Genomic DNA, 18,479 nt, shown 5'->3' with positions numbered 1-18,479 from the left:
GGGGTGGAGGGGGGGTCCCCCATCTCCCAACACCCCCATCAGCCCCCTGAGCCTCCCCCCACCACATCAGGCTGTGGGGCAGCAGCATCCCATCCGCTGGGACTTGGGGCAGGCGGGCTGGTAACCCACGTACCGCGATGTGGCCGTGAATCGGGGCAGCTACCCCTGTGGGACAGGGGGGTGGCAGAGCCCCCAGCCCCAGGGCAAAGCCCCCAGCCCCAGAGAGGAGAGACGCGGCTCATGGCAGCTCAGAGGAATCCAATTTTGCTGCGGCCAGAAGCTGCCTCCCCCGCTGCTAATGAAGTGCCTTTAATTAGCAGCCTAATAGCAAGCTCTTAATTTGCCGAACAGCCAGTGGAAAGGATGGGGACCCCACTAAGCCAGGCTGGCAACAGCTCCGAGGGATTAAAAGGGAGGGGTCCGGCCGGCTGGCCCCACCGCGGGAGGGTCCCACGGGACGGGGCTGGGAGAGCCCCACGGGCACCCCAAGGCCTCGGGGCCAGGCAGAGCCGGCGCCTCGTCCTCCCACGCGGGATGCTCCAGATCCTGCCCCTTCCCTCCGGCTTCACCTCCGGCTCCCTTCAGAGTCACCAGAGCTTTACCCTGCCCCTAGGAGCCCTTCCCGGCCTGCTGGCATTGGGATTTCCCAAGGGATGGTGCCAGCTCCAAGTCTTGCTCTGACTCAGTTTCCCCGTGTCTCCACCGGGCCATCACCTTTACCAGACGCTGCCCCAAGCCGGGGGTCACCACCGCCCTGATTTAGGGGTGAATTGGGGTTACTGGTGCCAGTCCCCAGCAGCGGCTGGGAGAGGAGGTTTAGCAGGTGAGCAACACGTGCCAGGGAGGAAGGGGGACGAGAGGAGGAGGGAAGCCTGGGGTGCCAATTAAGGGCCACCAGGGAGCCGGGTTAATTGGAGACACTCCTGTGACCTGACCCGGTGATGGCGGTATGAGGGGCAGGAACACCCGCTGCTCTGTGCTGCGAGGGAGCTCGTCTCTCTAATTTACAGGTGTCCCCGATCCTCTCCTGCCTGCGTGCACGGGCTCCCTGGCTAAAAACACCCGCCTTGGGGTGGGGAAGCTGCCAGGAGACCACGGAGCCCCCTTGTGCCCTCCCGCCATCGCTCCTGGCAGCGCCAGGCCCGCCCCGGCCTTGCTGCGGCCTGGTCCCCAGCCCCTGGGGTGAGGTGAAGCCCTCGCAGAGGACTTGGTCTTTGGTGCTGCCCCTCGGTGCCCACCCAGCAGCCAGGCAGGGCCAGGATAAAGGCCACGAGGAAGCAAAACGTGGCTTGAATGAACCCCGGTGAAAAAATGTGTGGCTTAGCAGCTGTGGATGCTTCCCCTGCCTGGAGGGAGCTTCGCAGCCTGGGCACGGCTGCTCGCAGGCGTCTTCATGGCTTGGAAGGTCATAGCAATTTGTTGGTGGTGCCTTTTCGGGGTTGAATCACCAGAAACAGAGACTGTCCTGTGATCATGGTGGCCCCATCCTCCCAGAGCACCCGGGAACTGTGGTTTTGCAATGGAAAGCTCCTGCCTCCATCCTCCAGCTGCATTTACCTGTACGGGTGAGGACCTGTATGGCTCCCCTCCGACACCAGGGCAGGCACAGCTGACTAGGATTTGGTTCCCAGACCACACCACCTCTGGCTGCTGAATCGTCCTACACATTTTTGATAAGAACTGCATCAATTTGCCCAGCAGGTCTAAACCGACCAATTTTCCTCTTTCCAAAAACAAGCTTACTATACTCTTGAAAGTGTGGGTGTGTGTAAATATATATATATATATGTATGTATATATATTAAAAAACAAAAGCAAACCCCAAACCACCACCACCAGAGGAATTCATTTTAAAGCTGTAGGTTGATCAAACGCCGTTAATTTGAAGCTATGGTAAACATTACTTTCCTCCTTCATTTGAAGTGGAAATAAGGCACACATTTTTAAACAGAAAGGGTAATTAACCACTGAATCTATTTAAGATAAGCCGTCCTGGCGTTCACTCCTTTCCTGTGGAAATTTACAATTGAGATTGCTTTTCATTCTCAAAGAGGCGCGTGCTTCGGTTCTTGAGCTTCTGGATGTGATGCCAGAATTCCTGGGAGAAGTTTTCCAGGCTGTGCTCTGCAGCGGAGCACTGCCCTGTCCCCGAAATTTGGCAGAAATACTCTGAGCCTTGCTTTCAGACATCGAAGAGGGGGAAGGACCAGTTAAGGAACGTCCAGGAATAGCCCACAGGGAGAACCTGCTGTAGTGTTTGTGCCTTGGGCACAGGCGGACATGGGGTGGGGATGCCCAGAAGGATGTGCTCTCGTTTGGGGTATGGGCAGCCACACGATGCTCAAGCCAAACTGCATCCTGCACTACAGACCGACTGCCTGTCACCCCAAGTCCTCTTCAAAGCCTATTACTGAGTGGGAGGAGAGAGCAGGGAAGGAACAGAAAAGGTTAAAGTGGGGTAAATATATGCATTTATTTATTTTAAACAAAACAAAACAACAACAACAAAAAACCCACCCTTGCTAAACAAAGCAGCCGGCCGCTGGGAATCCTGTCAGAAGGAGAGACGGGGATTGGAAGTGACAGGAGCCCCGCTCCCAGCGCTGCAGCAAAGCAGGAGGCGTCGCAATCTCCAGTCCCCCGCTGGCTGCCAAGAATGGAGCCAGCAGGGAGAGAGGCGGCGGGAGCGCCGCGCTTGTTTGTTTTCTGGCCACCCCAGGAGCCAGGGTCTTAAAACCGCGGTAGCCTTTGTTTTAAAAGGGGCTGTTAAGGAAAATGGAAAGATCCAGGGTTGCTATCGGCGGAGCGTTTTTTAAGAGGAAGGTATTCTGAGGGCAAGGGTGCTTGCGTTGAAATTCGGGTGAGCCGCAAGCATGTCAGCATCCCCAGCCATTGTGTTGCATGGCGGTGCCGCGATATGTCAATTACTCACTCATTATTGAACAGCAGGGTTCTGATTAGCTTATAAAACAAATTTGTGCTTCTCCTACCAGGATCTTGCAGGAGTATCCAGAAAAGCACAAAGTCTTTATAGTTTTCCCCCTCCCACCCTTTTTTAATGGGCAGGCCGGCTGGGGCTCAGTGCGTCAGTCACATCCCCTCCCTGACTTACAGGGCAGACTCATTTGCCATCAGCCACGAATGGAGAGTTTGTTAATTAAAAAGTATGCTGTGGTTTTCAGAGTAAGTGTTGTTTGCTTGTTGTTTTTCTGGTGCCCTGTACCAGAAGTGCGATCCATGTACACGGGGGGCTCAAAGACACAGGCCTGATACTGTGACAGTGTCCTTCCCAGCGAAAGGAAAACAGGAGAGATTCACAGCTTAACCTTTGTATTTAAGTTATTTTCTGAACAGTTAAAAAAAAAAAAAAAAAGGAAAACGAAACAAAACACACTGTTACCATGACCCTAGCTCAAGTGAACATTAGTACATTAACTACACATCACCGTAACATAATCACGAAATTCAAAGCACTCATTACTTAAGAATCCAGATAACAAATATAGCAGGGTAACAACCCAAAAACTCTGGAGAAACCATGTTCTTTCTCACCTCTCCCACTCCCGCTCCCATCTCAGTCTGAGCAGGCAGTGATGCAGCACAGGCTGGCCTGGCAGGCTCTCAGGAAGGTACCGACGGTCAATGGCTGGAGAAACCAGCCCTGCTCCTTTTTGCTCAGCTCCAAATTATTTTCTGCCATGCTAAAACTGTGGGTAGGCTGGCTGAGACCTGCAACGCCTCACATGGTAAAGACAAAGCAGCTGAAAGCACATTTATGCTCCCTAAACAGCTCCAGATCCTTACACTGAATTTCCCCCAAATTCTCACAGTTAGCTCGTTAGTCCCAGCAAACAGCCTGTGACAGGCTGGCCAGCCTTCCTCCTGCACGCAGAGCTTAAAACACTGTCTGTAAAGGCAAGACAATTTATTTCGGGTACAGGTGTGGAGCTGAAGGTGCCCTGTGATGAAGACTGGCGTTTCAGGCTGATTTTCTGGCCATGGCTGCTCTCGTTTCCTGCTCGGGCAGGAATCAGGATACCTTTTAGGGCAATAGGTTATTAATAACGGGACCTATCTAGGAGTCAGTTAAAATATATTAAAGGTTCATACATCTACATACATCAGCATCCCTCTAATTTTCAGAGTATCTGTTTAAGATCACTGAGGATTAACTGGTGGTGACAACTCCTGGGGGATATCGGGGACAAACAGGGAAACCCAGTGGCTTTTGAGAGCAAGCCCAAAGTCATGGGAAGAATTTTCTGACAAGACAAAGGACGATTTATTCTGGCCCAGTATCAAGGCTCACCACAGGAGAGAAGCTTTGGGAATGTGCCAGGAGTTAGTCTATAGCTCATTAAAAATTAAAAAAAAAAAAAATTTAAAAAAAAAAAAAAGAGGGGGAAGGGAAAAGGAGAGGAAGCCAAATCTGAGCCTCAGCAGGCAACCGCTCCCCTGGGCCCACTGCTGGGGTTGCACAGAAAGCATGCACCCAAGGGACCTGTTGCTTCTGTGAGTTTTGGTATTGGAAGTGGGGACAAAGACAGGCCCCTCATGCCAAGCAGTGCAGTAGGGCTTTGCTGGCAGGAGGAAGGAGGGATTTCATATGGAGACCTCCTCTGGGGACAGCCGGGGCTCTTGCTGTTCCCCCTTCCTTCTGGGAAGCTGTTGCTTATTGCTTCTGGGGGGGACAACAGAAGGGCAAGGCTCAGCATGTCAGATGCATCATGCATGCCACTTGGAGACCCCGGCAACGTTCCTTCTTCGCTTGGCCACTGTAGCTTAGACCAACCCTTCCAGTTCGTGCCCCCAGTGCAACCCAAAAGGGGGCATCGGCTGGCCAGTTCAGCAGCTGGAGGCAATACCTGATTACCTCCTGACATTTCTGATGTTCTTATAGAAACCCTTTGTTCTTGTGAGCCTTGTACACAAGCTAAGAAATCTATTTTCAGCATTGTCCCCACTCCCGTAGAGGTCCATCTCCATCCCCACACTTCCTTCCTAGCTTTCAACCACGTGGGTTGTCTCCTCCTTCTCCTCCCACAAGAGCAAGTCTGCAGTAGGAAGGCTGGCGGCACTTCTCGTCAGCTTCCCTACCCAGGAAAAGCTGCTAGTACTGCGCATCAACCACAAATGTGCCAGTTTGGGAATCATCAGCCAGGAAAGTCAGATCTAAAATGGTGCTGAAGGAAGGTGCCGTCAGAGCTAGGCAAGGAGCCCAAGCTGGAGATGTGCTTCCCATCAGAGCCGGGATGCCGAAAACCTCAGAGCCAAGCCTGGAGCTCTGCTCAGACTGGGAAAGGAGCACGTGGCAGGGGCAGGAAACACATACCTGGGAGCAGAGAAATGCACATGATACCATGGTACTCTCCAGCTTTTTCAGTGTTGTTCCAAAAAATAAAAAAAAAATAGGAAAAAGAAGAAAGGATCCTTTGGAGCAGGAGGCAGGTAGGTAGAGCATGGTGGTCCAAGTCAGCTTCCAGTTTAGAAACAAGTGTAAAGCATTTCAGCGTTTCTGATGATCATGGACTTCTCGACTGGTCACCTGAATCCTTCCGTTCCAGCAGCGATGTGTCTGTCCCTGAAGGTTGATGAGGAGCAGAGGGAGCTGCTCCCCAGGAGACAGCCGCACAAGTTCTCTCACTGCAAATTCCTTCATGCCGTTCTCTATTTGCATATTTTAAAGCAAGCTGTATTCCTCTGAGGCTGAGAAATATTTGCAGCGAAACTGTGCCCTATTGCCAAAGGAGTCACAAGCAGGAGGTGGTGTGGCCGCAGCGGATTGTCCTGCTCTGATGTCCCACACCTCCACGACTTTGGATCCCATAGTTCGAGGTGGAAGGCTAGCGTGAGCTTCCTACTCATGGGAGAAGTGACGATCTCTACTCAGCAGAGGTATTTCATTTCATTTCAAAGCAATGTGCAAACACTTAGAGCCCACAGACACTTCTAGCCCCTTTTTATCTCCTTTCTGCAAGCACGTTCTAGCTCTTTTCATTATAAACTCTGCAATTGCTTCAACCCAGCTGAGGGATTACCCAGTTGGTTCATGCTGAAACCTCTCTCTCACATGCACTCTTACACACACACACACACACGCACGCACGCACGCATATGTATCCTAAGGGGGGAATTTGAAAAAGCCACTCTCTTCTGACACTGAGAGATCTACTTACCAGATTGCTCCTCCCTGGGGGTACAATGAACACCACCAAATGTCAGGCTGTGGCAGTTTCAAGTTCAAGTTAATCAGTTAACTTCAGTTTCCTTCTTAGCTATCAGCTAATCTGTACAACTCGTGAGCGGGGTAGGAAGCCTTGCCCTTCTGCAGGTTTGTACCAAGTACCCACACAGTCCCCTCTGGACGGTGAGACACTGTTCTTATCGTTTGCCAAAACCAGATTTCAGCTGTTGCTCACAAACTGTACCTTGAACAGCTCTATACAGCAGAGTTCAAACTATGGTTAACTACCATTCGAATACCCAACAGTGCCCAGAGGTTACAGAACAGCAGCACGGAGCAGCAGGGCTATGACAACCATGGACAATCTGCAGTGGTGGTGTCTCTGTTTGGCCAGTCGGTCTTTCGGTTCTCCCAAATTCTTGCAACTAATAAAATAAAATGCATCCTTGCAGGCGGTACCCACAAAGACGCAGTTAAAATATTAGGAAGTCTGCAGCCTTCAGAGGCTGGAGTAACAGATTGGTGTTTTCTACAATCACCTAAATGGAAAGGACAGAGGATGACCAGACAAAGTGAGGAAAGTAACTATTAAATCTGAGGCCAAGGTTTATCCCCTACTGATATGCAACCATGCTGCAGACCACGTCATAACTGAACTTAGAGGAACAGCGTTCAAATGAAGTTAAGAACAAGATGCAGAACTTCAACTGAGAGATGTCTGGGATGTGCACTTTGATTCTCCCTGCTCCCCTGCCAGTTTTGCTTTGGGACTGCAGTATGTCTGATATGTGTAACTGCCTGAAATCTAAAACGGCCTTCCTAGGCTCAGAAGTAGTGTCAAAATTAGTTGTAGATTAACTTATTATTGTCACTCAGAACATTTAGGACTCTGCAGAGATAAGTCATGCTGTCAACGTTACCTGAACAGAGCAGAGTTAACCTGTTTGACCCTTTTTACAGTAATAGTTCAAACAGGAGTGTCACCACACGCTCTGAGATGCTCTTTTGAACTGATGTAGTCTCTAGGCTCAACGAAAACCCAGGGAGCTGGGTGCTTAACGCTGCTGCTCATGCGCTGCAGGAACTGTGCCAGGTACACCCTACGCACCTGCTTTCCATTCCTCCATACCTCCACTGCTTTCTCATCCATCTTGGCTGTCACCGAAATGATTTAAGCCCTCTGAACTGCTCTTTGGGGACCCTGGGCCCAGCTCCTTGCAAAATTTCATTGGTGGGAAAAGCGCATCCCAAGCAATTAGAAACAATGCAACTGCTTCCATAGCAGTGAAGATGATGAGAATAGCTGAATATAATTTTCCATCTGCCAAGTTCCAAGTTTAGAGGGTGTTACAAAGCCTGTTTAAAACTCCCCTAGCCCCGAGACAAAGTGCCCTGACTTCCCACTGCAGACTGGAGCAACTCCCTGCTATAACCCAGTGGGGTTATTCAAGACCTACAGTGGGAGATGTGGGCACAGCCCGGAACGGCCAGCGACTGGATTTGCACAGACTTTCCTGACCCAAACGCAGGCCTGTTGCAACTCCTTGCAGCTCTCCAGGAAGAGCCATGTTCCCCGGACCTCTCTGTCTAGTTCGGAGATAGGCAGAGTTTTTTCTCATGTCCCTACCCTCCAGGGCTATTTTTATCTCCTAAACAATAGCAATTTGCAAAAGCCTCGGCCAGAAAGCGAAGATCCAGCTCAGCTATCAGCAAAGGGACTAATCATCCTGTGTCCCTACACCGCAATGCAGCATGCACATAGGTTAGAGAAGCACACCAAAGGCTCTCCCTCCTAGAGCTTTCTAGTAAGGCCAGCCCCAGAACTGCTGTAGAGTTGTCCTGGAACCGCTTCTAACTTCACTGTCTTTAAAGTCGGCCGTCATCTACCCACCTGCCATCACCAGGAGACTGTACCCTTGGATGGTAGGAAAGGAGCAGAGTCCAGCTCCCCTCCTCGTCCTATTTACAGAACGATTCCTAAGCCATCACCTGTCTTCAGGGAGAACAGCAGGGGTAAGATTGTCCTTCATACAAACCACCTCTTTGCTAGTGAAGTACTGTCCTCAGACAACGTTTCACTGGGATGGAGGGAACTGGACCTCGGCCCCAGTCCCTCATGCTTGGGACTTTGGCAGAAGAGTGTTTAACTTCTCACTGACTAGCATTCCCCAGCCAAGCAGATGTTAAAGGAGACTACGATACACATCCAGCTTCCAAAGGGTTAGCGGAGCAGGCAGAAGAGGAAAGAGATGGATTTAGCTCATAATAGTCAAATTTCAAGGGTCCTCTCTCCAAAGGAATAGGTCTGTAGTCAGAACAGCCAAAAGCCGCAGGGAAGGGGGTGCCCTGGTCTGGCTGTTATACACGTTTCTCTTGCTCTTCAGAGTCGAATGCTTTTACAAAGGCCTAGCAATGGATATTGATTTCAGTCTGAGAGTAGCAGCCTCCTCCCCACCCACCCTGGAGTGACTCTCCCAGCAGGGTGCACTGTGGCTATAAGTCTTCTGCTTAAGAGCAAAGCAACACATTCTGGCAACATCTTAAATATATTCACAGGACATCTGTGACTGGGTTTGGAGGGGAACCAAACAGGGTAAAGGGGAGAGGAGTGAACAGGAAGATGGGGATGAGGGAGGAAAGGGATGGGAAGGTTTAAAAATGTTAATTGTTCATGAAAGATAAAAGTCATCTTCTGATATAGCAGCACTTTAGCAGTCAGCCGCGCTGAGTAGACCCTGTCTGAGATCAACCGCATGCCAACTTTGTTCCAGAAACGAGTCTGAGAGCTTCTCTCTTCAGCAAGTATTGGTTACGTGGATAGTTCTTTTGTCCTGGCATTGGCAGATAATTTAAATACTGCAGCTTAAATGAGTCCTGGGAACAAAAAACAGAACAAACCAAATAAACCCCATTTGTACTAAGCCTTTTAATGATTTAAAAGAACACCTGATTGACCAGAGTGTTTGAGAAAATCAAAGTAGCTGATGTGACAGCTCTGGAGCATCACTGTATATTTACTCATCAAACAGGATATAGGATGTGCTCCAGGACAGAGCATTTTCATGGAAAAATGTCATCGTGAACATTCCCTTGCAGAAGCCTGTCAGCTCATCTGCCTTTTTTCTAAAGTCACTAACAGCAGTGGTACCCATCAAAGTGGGCAATCACGCCATCCCACTCCGCTGACAGACATCAAATCCACTCTGCAAATGACCCAAACATAAGAACCACAATTTCCTCCCCACGTTGTGCTGGCCAAGACAAAAAGGTAAGGTGACGAGCAGACCAGCCAGGCTCTGACATGAGCAATTTAACAGCCATGCTGTAGTAGAAAGGAGGAGGGCTGGCCCTGTCAGTAAATGATTTTGCATATTGATGCATCTCGATTTAATTTGCCAGGTCTTGGGCCTCAGTATCTCCCCCCTTAGCCAAACTGTTCTCTTGAATCAGCTTGCTGCAGAGCGAGAAGAATGGTCACCACTTCAGCGGGAGGGAATAAAGCTGACACTTCTTGGCGAAACACTCCTGCCTGGTTACAACTGCCCAGGGTCAGGCCATCTGCATCCCCTTGTTAGGCGGCAGCTGCTCTGCTCGCTCTGCAGAAACTCTTCTTCCTTCTGGACAGCAGTGATAGCTGATTTAATTATTGATGATGATGGACAGAGGAGGAGTTCTTCCAGAAAACTCACAGGCACCACATGCCACAAATCCTAGGATAAAGACCCCGTTCTAAGGTATCAGAATCCTTGCTGTCCTTTCACAGGTCGCTGCAGTTATTGTGCAACCAAGAGGAGAATTACTGATAGACTCAGCTAGGCATTCAAGCAGCATGCTCATATTATGTCCAGTGTCATCTCTGAGCCTCTTTAATTATTATTATCATTATCATTATTACTATTATTTTTACCTGTGCGAGTGTGAGGTACAGTGTAGTGTTATTTATCTTGAGATGTAAGTGTACGTTCTGGACGGGGAACGAGTGGATTCTGCTTGGGCAGCTGGGTCATTCAGAAAATCCCAGATGAGGATGGTGTCATCGTGTGAGCTGCTAACAATCTGGAACTCGTCAAACTGAAGTCGAAAGACTCTCCCAGAATGCTCCTAAAAGCAAGTGGAAGACACAGCATGTTAACTCACAAACCTGCTGGCACCTAGGATGGAGCAGGAAAGAAAAACCTGGGCTGGGATTCTGGCACTATATTAATTCCTCAGTCAGAAAACTCTGTATGACACATTGTGCCTCCACATCACGTAGTGTAAACTAAACCATCTTCAGTGAAACGAGTTTGCCATATCATGTTCTTGGCTCACAGGAATTTCATGTTACATTTACTTATCACTCCTTCAGTCCTGGTAACTCACAGCGCAGAACAAACCAAGCTCTCTCCACCACAGGGAGCAGCCTGGTGAGGCTGATGGGAGCAGTCTCTTCCTTGTTTTATGGCAAAATTCTTTCCTGAAATCACAGCACTCCCAGATGCAGGAGGTTACAGGGGGAGAGACAAGAATTTCGCAGACAAGACTTGGCACCATTACTACTGCAGAAGAGGGAAGAGCTTAATACTGGAGGACACTAAGGAGCCTGTTGTAAAGTCCAGTGACACCGTAATAATTCCTCTTAAGCAGTTCTAAAAATATGAACCAGAAAGGGCATTCTTTATAGGCAGTTTGCATTCTGCTCTGAGGCTGAGTGGAAATGGCATGACGATTTGGCAAGAGTTCAGCCTGTAATTAACAGGAGGTAACGGCAAGATCCTGAATATCACAGAGCAAATCCACTATGCTTTCCCTTTTGTGCCGGCTATTTGTTCTTGGTGCTTACTGCTGCAAGAGCGAGCAGGAGCATCCACCTAAGTCGGAAGGGAACAGAAACCATGCAGGTGGGACAAGCCCTCTCTCTTCTATTAATATGTATTCCTCTGGAGTGTCTACATGTTGTAAGAGGCCCGGGGTCTGGAAAAAATGCTTACAAGTGTTTTAATATTGAAAATATCATTTTTTCAAATATTTAGACAAAAGAGAATTACTAGCTACTAAATGGGAAATCTGTCTTATGGCACAGGACTCTGAAAATACAGCTCAGTTTGAAAAGCACAGAGAGAACACAACAGCTGTTTTAAAGGGCATCTCTGAATCTCTAAGCTAACTGAAAACAAACACATACTCCAAAGTCTGATTCCATTTCTATGACATTTTAAAAAAAAACTCAAGCTATTCAGACCTCCCTGGTCTTTTAAGCAAATAACAATAACCCCAATTTGTCTTAGAACCACTTTCTATCTTCCCACCTATTTCAAAGAGAAATGTGCTTCCAGACTCGACTCTATATTATATCAGCGAAGAGGTTCTTGCTAAAAGTATCACTACAACTGTCAGATCCACTGAGGGACCGTTCTCAAGGACACCAAGAGAGAGGTACTTCTAAAAACTGCTTTGAAAAGGACCCGGACTTTTTAGCTCATGAGGAAAGCTGCACTTATTCTGCGCTTGGAAAGCTTCTGTCAAACTCAGGCGGCCGCTGTTCCAGCTAACGGAAGGGACCTGGCATGCAGCGAGCATTTGTTATCTGTGCACTTTCCTCCTACTGTTTGAAAATTGAACATGAGCAGCAGGAGACTCACGATGTTCATTGTGCAGCCAGGTTTAATTTTGGAGGCCGAGGGAAGAGAGGAAAAAAAAAAACATGGGTAAGCGGGTATAAGGACGCCCTGTTGTCATAAACATGAAAAGCCCTAAAAGCACTACAACAGCCTCCTCTGCCCCTCCTCTTCTGGCCCCCCCATTGCTATCAAACAGGGATTTATGAGGATCCATGTGTTGAGATTCCTACAGTGTTTCCATCCCACCGCTTCTGATTTATAATATAATTAGTTGGGGCACTTTGGCTGTCCACTGCTGGAAAATGCAGAGGAAATCACACCAGTTAAATTAAGTCTACAGGTTACTAGGCACACATTTGTCTCAGGCTGGAGCAAGAACACTACCGATATCAAGCTGAAGTCTTAGACTCTTGGGATAAAAGTGTTCATGGGCACGGAGTTATTCCATACTTTGCAACCGGATGGCTGAAGACAAAGGGGTTTTCTGGATTTCGGCCAAGAAATTATTTGCCATTCTACCTGGCCACCAAGAAGGTTTTTCAACGTAGTACCTGCAGGCATCCAAGGCTCTCACAGACTCCTACTCTGCAGCTTTCGGTCTAAATATGACTGGAAGAGTTAGTGTGGCTTAATGATCGACCGCCTGTCAGCTGAGTCACAGTAACCCACACAGCCTGTGCAAGGTGTGAAGTAAAATACCAAAAAAATCTACAAAATCTATGAAAATCTACAGCAACAGTAGCAGTTCAGGTGGTAGATGCCTGTGCAGAAGGTCAGCGAGAGCAGCCCAGCTGATGAGAAGTAACCACACCTTTAGAGGATCAGACACCCTCACTATGATCTTGGTTTAGAGCACACACAATGGTCACAGGCCACTGCACGAAAAGGTCTAATGTATCCAACATCATCCCGAAATTTCTTTTCTAAAAGAAAATAATAATTCAGTACTTTTTTTTTTTTTTCAAAGTGAATACCGTACTGGACTGAGATCTTCCTTTAACCCCAGGGCAAGTCTATCAGAGCAGCAGCAGTACATGTTTTCTGGGGTGAACGTGATGGAGGAATGCTTATAGGAACCATCCCATGGCCTTGGATGTGCAGGCATTTTTGTCAAAACCTTCCCACATTATTTCAAGACCAGTGCAAAGGCACTGTTAAGCATGACTGCGCCCGTTGTTAACACTCACACAATGACATTTTTACCACACCGTCATCAGACCTGCACTAAATATCACTGGAGAGCATTAAAGTAGTAGTCACTGTTTAAGGATGAAGCAATTTCACTGTCTGTTCTAGTCCTTAGCCTTTGTTTCCTTAAACACCCAAAAGACAGTTAAAAGCAATGAAAAGGTTGCTTTTGTTACTATTTTTTCTCCTCCGATTTGGAATGTACTACTTTTCTTTAAGAAACTTCCTGTCAACAACTCACAACAACATGTACTGCTACATCATGAGGTACATACAGGCTAAAGTAAAGACTAGTCTCAAAAATGATTTAGTTATTAACTTCAAATCACAGAACAAAACTCTTGAAAAGTGAATGAAACCTCCACAGGTGTTAACTTTTAATCCGTTACAGCCTGCAAGATTAAAAGTAAGGGTCGGACACCCAAAGAAGCCAGATCCCTGGAAATGATTCTTAGAACCTGCAGATTGGTGCTAAACTGACTTAAATGTTCATGGCTCAAGACAGCCCTGAGCAAGAACACTTTTCTGCTCCCTCCACCACCCCTACCAAAAGCTCTTACCACAAGGGTTCGCAAGCAGAGGGTCCCTGCTGGAGCACGGGGGTCCAAAGCAGCCACAAGATCCCATACCTTAATTTTCCTAGTAGTGAATAAATAGAAAAACACCATGGCTCTGTCAAAAAGAAAAGATCAAGTGCTCACAGACAAAAAAAAAAAAGAACTGTTAGCACAGCTTAGCTGATACAGCCATCCATGGAAAACTACAGAAATACTGCTCTTGAGACATGGTTCTTGCACTTCCCCTTTGTAAAGCTCACAGAGCTTAACGGGAGAAAAGAATATGTTGTCAACAAAGTAAAACATATAAAAGTCAAGTAATAATAACGAAAAGAAACATGTTGGAGGGTTAGTGCAGACACTAGTCCCTAATGGCAAATGGGCCAGAAGACAACCACAGATGGTAAAAATTGTTCTTACCAATGGTTCAGCTAGAAGATGTTACACGTCTAGTCTGCCAGATATTCTTACAAGCTAAATAAATGAACCACACACATGAAATAACACTGACTTATTTAAAAAGCAAGAAAAAAAACAACAACAACAAAAAACAGGTGTACTTTGTGGCATCGTCCTGATTTACTGGCCAGGAAAAGAACCTCTTGGTGTGACAGACAGAGTCTAATTTTCATAAGGAAGATCCAGCAAAGTGGGATGTGAAACACAGAGAAAGAGGAGGATGGAACGTATTAACGGCACTGACAGCCTCACCCATCATATGCCCCGCTGACTATCCTCTTGTTATCAAAGCGTATGCATCTCACCAGCTCTTCGTGGCCTTCCAGTACTCGTAAACATGCCCCACACTCGATATCCCATAGCCTGGAAAAGATTAGGAAGTATATCTGATTATTACAAGGAAATATCTAATATCTGATTATTACAAGGAAACATTTGGTCTTTGCTTTTCGTTAATGGAAACTTGGAATAATTTATATAATTTATATGATTTATATAATTTATGATAAAACAACAAAGAAGAAACAACCTATATTCACTCCTTTTCCTGCAGTGAATCTGATGTGTGTTTTTCAACATGACCCTGGTATGTTACAGTATCACATAGGAAATGATTCAGAGATCCGAACATCTTAAGACCAGTCATGTCTACCACCTACTCCCCTAGCAACACAAGACACACACACAAGACTCCCACTTATCTTTTAGGGAGCCTCATAACTTTATTTTACTGAAGTTAGTTTTCCACAAAAGTATCCAGCCTTGATTTGAAGATGTTAAGAGAAGGAGACTCACCAGTCCTTTGGCAGCTTGTTCCAATGGGTAAAATCACCTTCACAGGGCACGTGCCCCTTTCTGTACCCCTATACACCTATTTCTGGCTTGGAGGCTGATGTCAGACAAATTAAGACATCAATACAGTGGTGAAAGGCACAAGAATTAACAAGCCCCTTTTATTTGTCATTTTCTCTCTCTGAAGGTGTATCTACTCTGTAATTAAGACACCTTATACATAAGCTAAAATGGGCAGTCTGTGTTTATAATTTTGTAATGTGTTTTCTTCTTGTTATACCAATAATTTCCGTGGCTCACTGCTACCTGTTTCCATTAACCCAATCTTTTTAAAAAACTTCTTGCACCAAAACCAGGACAATTCCAGTAACAGTCTGAGCAATGTCTTATCCTTCCAACTGTAAAAAACTCAGTTTGGGGCTTTGTAAAGGATGTTTAGCATGGAGAATAAATGAAAATACATTAATTTTTTACACTTAGATACTACATCGAAAAATACGGCAGAAATGCTTGAAACAGTTATAAGAAATAAGGCTGTTTGCTTTCCATACTTTTGCCAGCTTTTTGACATGAATCCTAATTATCATGGGTAAAGAAAGAAAGATTATTTGCGTACAAGTACTGATATTCTTGACACGTATTGTCTACAGGTGTTCCCTCTAAGTGAGATGTGCTCTGTTCATGCCAAACAGCAATCTTTCAGTAGCAGCATCTGACACACAGCTGAAAGAAAGCAGTCACACGTGCTCCTGAACGCTCATTCGGTGAGAGTTCAGGCTGACAGGGACTTCATAGGAGTGAGGTTCATGGTTCATGGGATTTCTCTGGGTGACATAACCCAAAGAAACACAGCCAGTAAGGGGTCAGGTGAGTTTTCCTCAAGAGACAGAGAGATAAATTGTCCCCACGCATTTCACTCCTGGGATCCCCCAGGGAATAATCCGGATCCAGTGGACGTGTGCACAAGGATGGTGGATAATCATTTCATCTGTCCTGCCGCAACAAGCTGCCCTCACTTTGGCCAACCAAGGAATGAACAGACCTTTTTGTTTGCTGTACTGGGAAAGGGTCACTCTGTGCATACATTTGAAGCCACAGAGGAGCAGAAGATGATTCTTTAGGCTATGAAGTTAACCTTGCAGGAATCTGTGAAGATCCCAGTACTTCTGACACTAGCACCAGCACACCAGACAAGGTCAGAGCAAGCAAATCCATGGCAAAGGTCAGCCAAAGGCACTCTGGCTGGTCAGAAAGCATTAAGTCTCCCAAGAACTGCAAAATGGATGGACAATGCCAGAAATGAACTGGCGCAGAAAGGTTTAAAGAGCAATCTTGTGCCAGGAACTTTTGTGCCATGTGTTTCCATTCTTTGCCATCAATCCTGACATTGCCAGCAGCTCTGGGAAGCCGCATCACACTAATTCAGGCCTGTATTATCAGGTCCCGGTTTGATTTATTTACCTGAATTTGACTGTGATTAGAAAAGATGATCACAGCCCTTAGCCATGTGGGGAACGGGCCTTCACATACATCTAGAATTGGTACCAAGGGCACCTCCCAGATTTGATAACCTCCTCAAATGTTTACTTCTTTAAATAGTCTAATGACCGAACTGTAAGAAAACTACTTTTTGTCTTGAGAATTGTGAGAAACAAAGTTGCGTTGTTGCAGTAGAAAGTGTTTTTGCAATCGAATGTGTTTTTGGAAAACTTCAAATTCCCTTTCAGGAGGCAACCCCTACTAAAGGCCAACACACAACATCTGTTATTTTACAATGGATTAAAATCAAACATACAAAACACCAAGCCACCCACAGAGAGGCCTTAGTAACCTGCCTTTTCTTAATCACCCTTCCACTGACATGTGCCTTCTGCTAATGGCTGAGAGAAAACTATGTGAACAGGTAAGCCTTGCACCTTGCCCACACAGTTGCCAGACTGGACTTCCATCAGGATTCACTGCCAACATTCCTGGAATTCTAGCACAATTTATCTGTCAGCTAGGGATTTTGTCCAATGTAAGCATAAAAGTAATCATACTCCTCTGTAGTGTTATCATGACATTGACATTTATTTTTGTTAGTATTACAAGTCATATTTTAGATCTTTCCCTAACTGGTGCAGCATTTAACTATTTCTTACTCTAATTCTGAGACCAAGTTTCACAGTACGGTTGCAGAGTGTTATTTTTTCTGTTTGAAGTGCAGGAGTTCCTACTACATACATGGTGCTGTTCTTACACAAAGCCTATTAATACTGATTCCCCTGATTAACAGACAGGAGTCCCAGCTCTATGAGCAGTCCCAGAGAGTCATGCTCTCAAACAGCCACGTATTAAAATATGGTACAACAACCTGGTAGTAACAACCAAAGAACCACCATTTTCCAGAATGCAAAGCAGGGAGAGGCGGCGTACTGCAAGCAAACTCCACAGGCAAACATCAGCATGAATCATACTCACTGAGGAGAAATAATTTCTGACACGGAAAGTGAAAGCTTTCTGCTTAGCTTTGTCCAGCTTTAAAATTTTATCAGAAGGCACACAGTTCTTCAAAGCCATGGTGAAGACAAAAGGGAGGCTTCCCTTCCTTCTGCTTGCATGACAGAGCCATAAGCCTACATGACTTACACTACTATTCAAGCTTGCTCAGTACACCCAGAGATTAGTGGGACATCCCTCTGCCAGCAGCTGCAGGATGTAGGGAGAAATCCTGGCTCACGATACCAGAAGGAGTTAAATCTCGGATTGCAACAAAGGCAGCTGGAGAAGTGCAAAAGGCAGCAAACTGAACTTCATGCTCTAAACCAGCTGTTCCAAACTTAACCCAGTGCCAAGTACCACAAGAAGAGTTTGGCCAGAGCCCAGGAGGATTTCTGCAGAGGATTAAATGCCTCTTACAGCAAATCTGACCCCTTTAACTAGACACATAGCCCAATTAAAATATCACAAGAGGACATCACAGAAAGTGGTACTTGCCAGCTCTTTCATACACCAGAATTGTCAGAGCAATGCAACTTGTTGATTAGTATGGGACTCTGGAGATATAGAGGATGAAAGACAACACAGTAAACCAGACTTCTAATATCTCTTTTCAGTAGTTCCCAATGTTCTATACCAAAGGAAGCATATTTCAAGGAAGACAAGGGTACAGAGCACTTCGGTTGCCTAACCTCCGCACATCCCAGGGAATCAGAGAACGTGCTTGCAAAGGAATCTGCAGTGGGGACCGTGTCTCTCACCTGATAGTATTATCTGAAGAGCCGCTCACTACCAGCCTGTCTCTGTACTGCAGACATGCAATGCCTCGTTTGTGGCCGTTTAAGGTGCGCACAAATTCGCAGGTACTAGTGTTCCATACCTGTGACAGGAAGGGGGGAACCACACAGGCAAAATTATTGAGAGACTAACAAAAGCTGGTATCTGTATGACATACAGGTGCGTTGAGGATGTTCTTAATTGGAGACATGACCATTAAGACTGGGAAAATTACCCCTCCAATGACTTGTGACTATAGCCTGCAACTGTTAGCAGCTTGGGTCACTGTACACAGGTTTTTGCCATACTGTATTAGAATTAGCTTCCAAAATCAGACTTCAGCACTCTCAGGCTATGATTTAGTCTAGACAGGAACACAGTTTTAATGCTGCAGATTGGGATCACAGCAGTAAGACTAAAGCGACTCCTATGCACTCACCTTCG

The 18,479-nt window shown here is 46.5% G+C and overlaps 1 protein-coding gene across 21 annotated transcripts in view; it reads right to left on the bottom strand.

Annotated features, from left to right (window-relative positions):
• Positions 1-1,952: 1,952 nt before the first annotated feature.
• Positions 1,953-18,479, bottom strand: part of BTRC (beta-transducin repeat containing E3 ubiquitin protein ligase) — a 119,488-nt gene continuing 102,961 nt past the window's right edge. For all 21 annotated transcript variants that reach the window (XM_067001015.1, XM_067001019.1, XM_067001020.1 and 18 more), the window contains 5 exons: positions 18,020-18,138; positions 14,241-14,351; positions 13,533-13,611; positions 10,092-10,285; positions 1,953-9,058 (listed from right to left, as the gene is read on the bottom strand). In XM_067001015.1, the coding sequence (XP_066857116.1) occupies positions 10,124-10,285; positions 13,533-13,611; positions 14,241-14,351; positions 18,020-18,138 (471 nt within the window). In that variant the 3' untranslated portion in view covers positions 1,953-9,058; positions 10,092-10,123. The remainder of the gene's footprint in view (positions 9,059-10,091; positions 10,286-13,532; positions 13,612-14,240; positions 14,352-18,019; positions 18,139-18,479) is intronic.

The sequence above is a fragment of the Anser cygnoides genome, chromosome 7, assembly GCF_040182565.1.
Source record: "Anser cygnoides isolate HZ-2024a breed goose chromosome 7, Taihu_goose_T2T_genome, whole genome shotgun sequence".
NCBI classification, from domain to species: Eukaryota; Metazoa; Chordata; class Aves; order Anseriformes; family Anatidae; genus Anser; species Anser cygnoides.
Note: the sequence above shows the minus strand (reverse complement) of the source record. Positions and strands in the feature narration are given on the sequence as shown.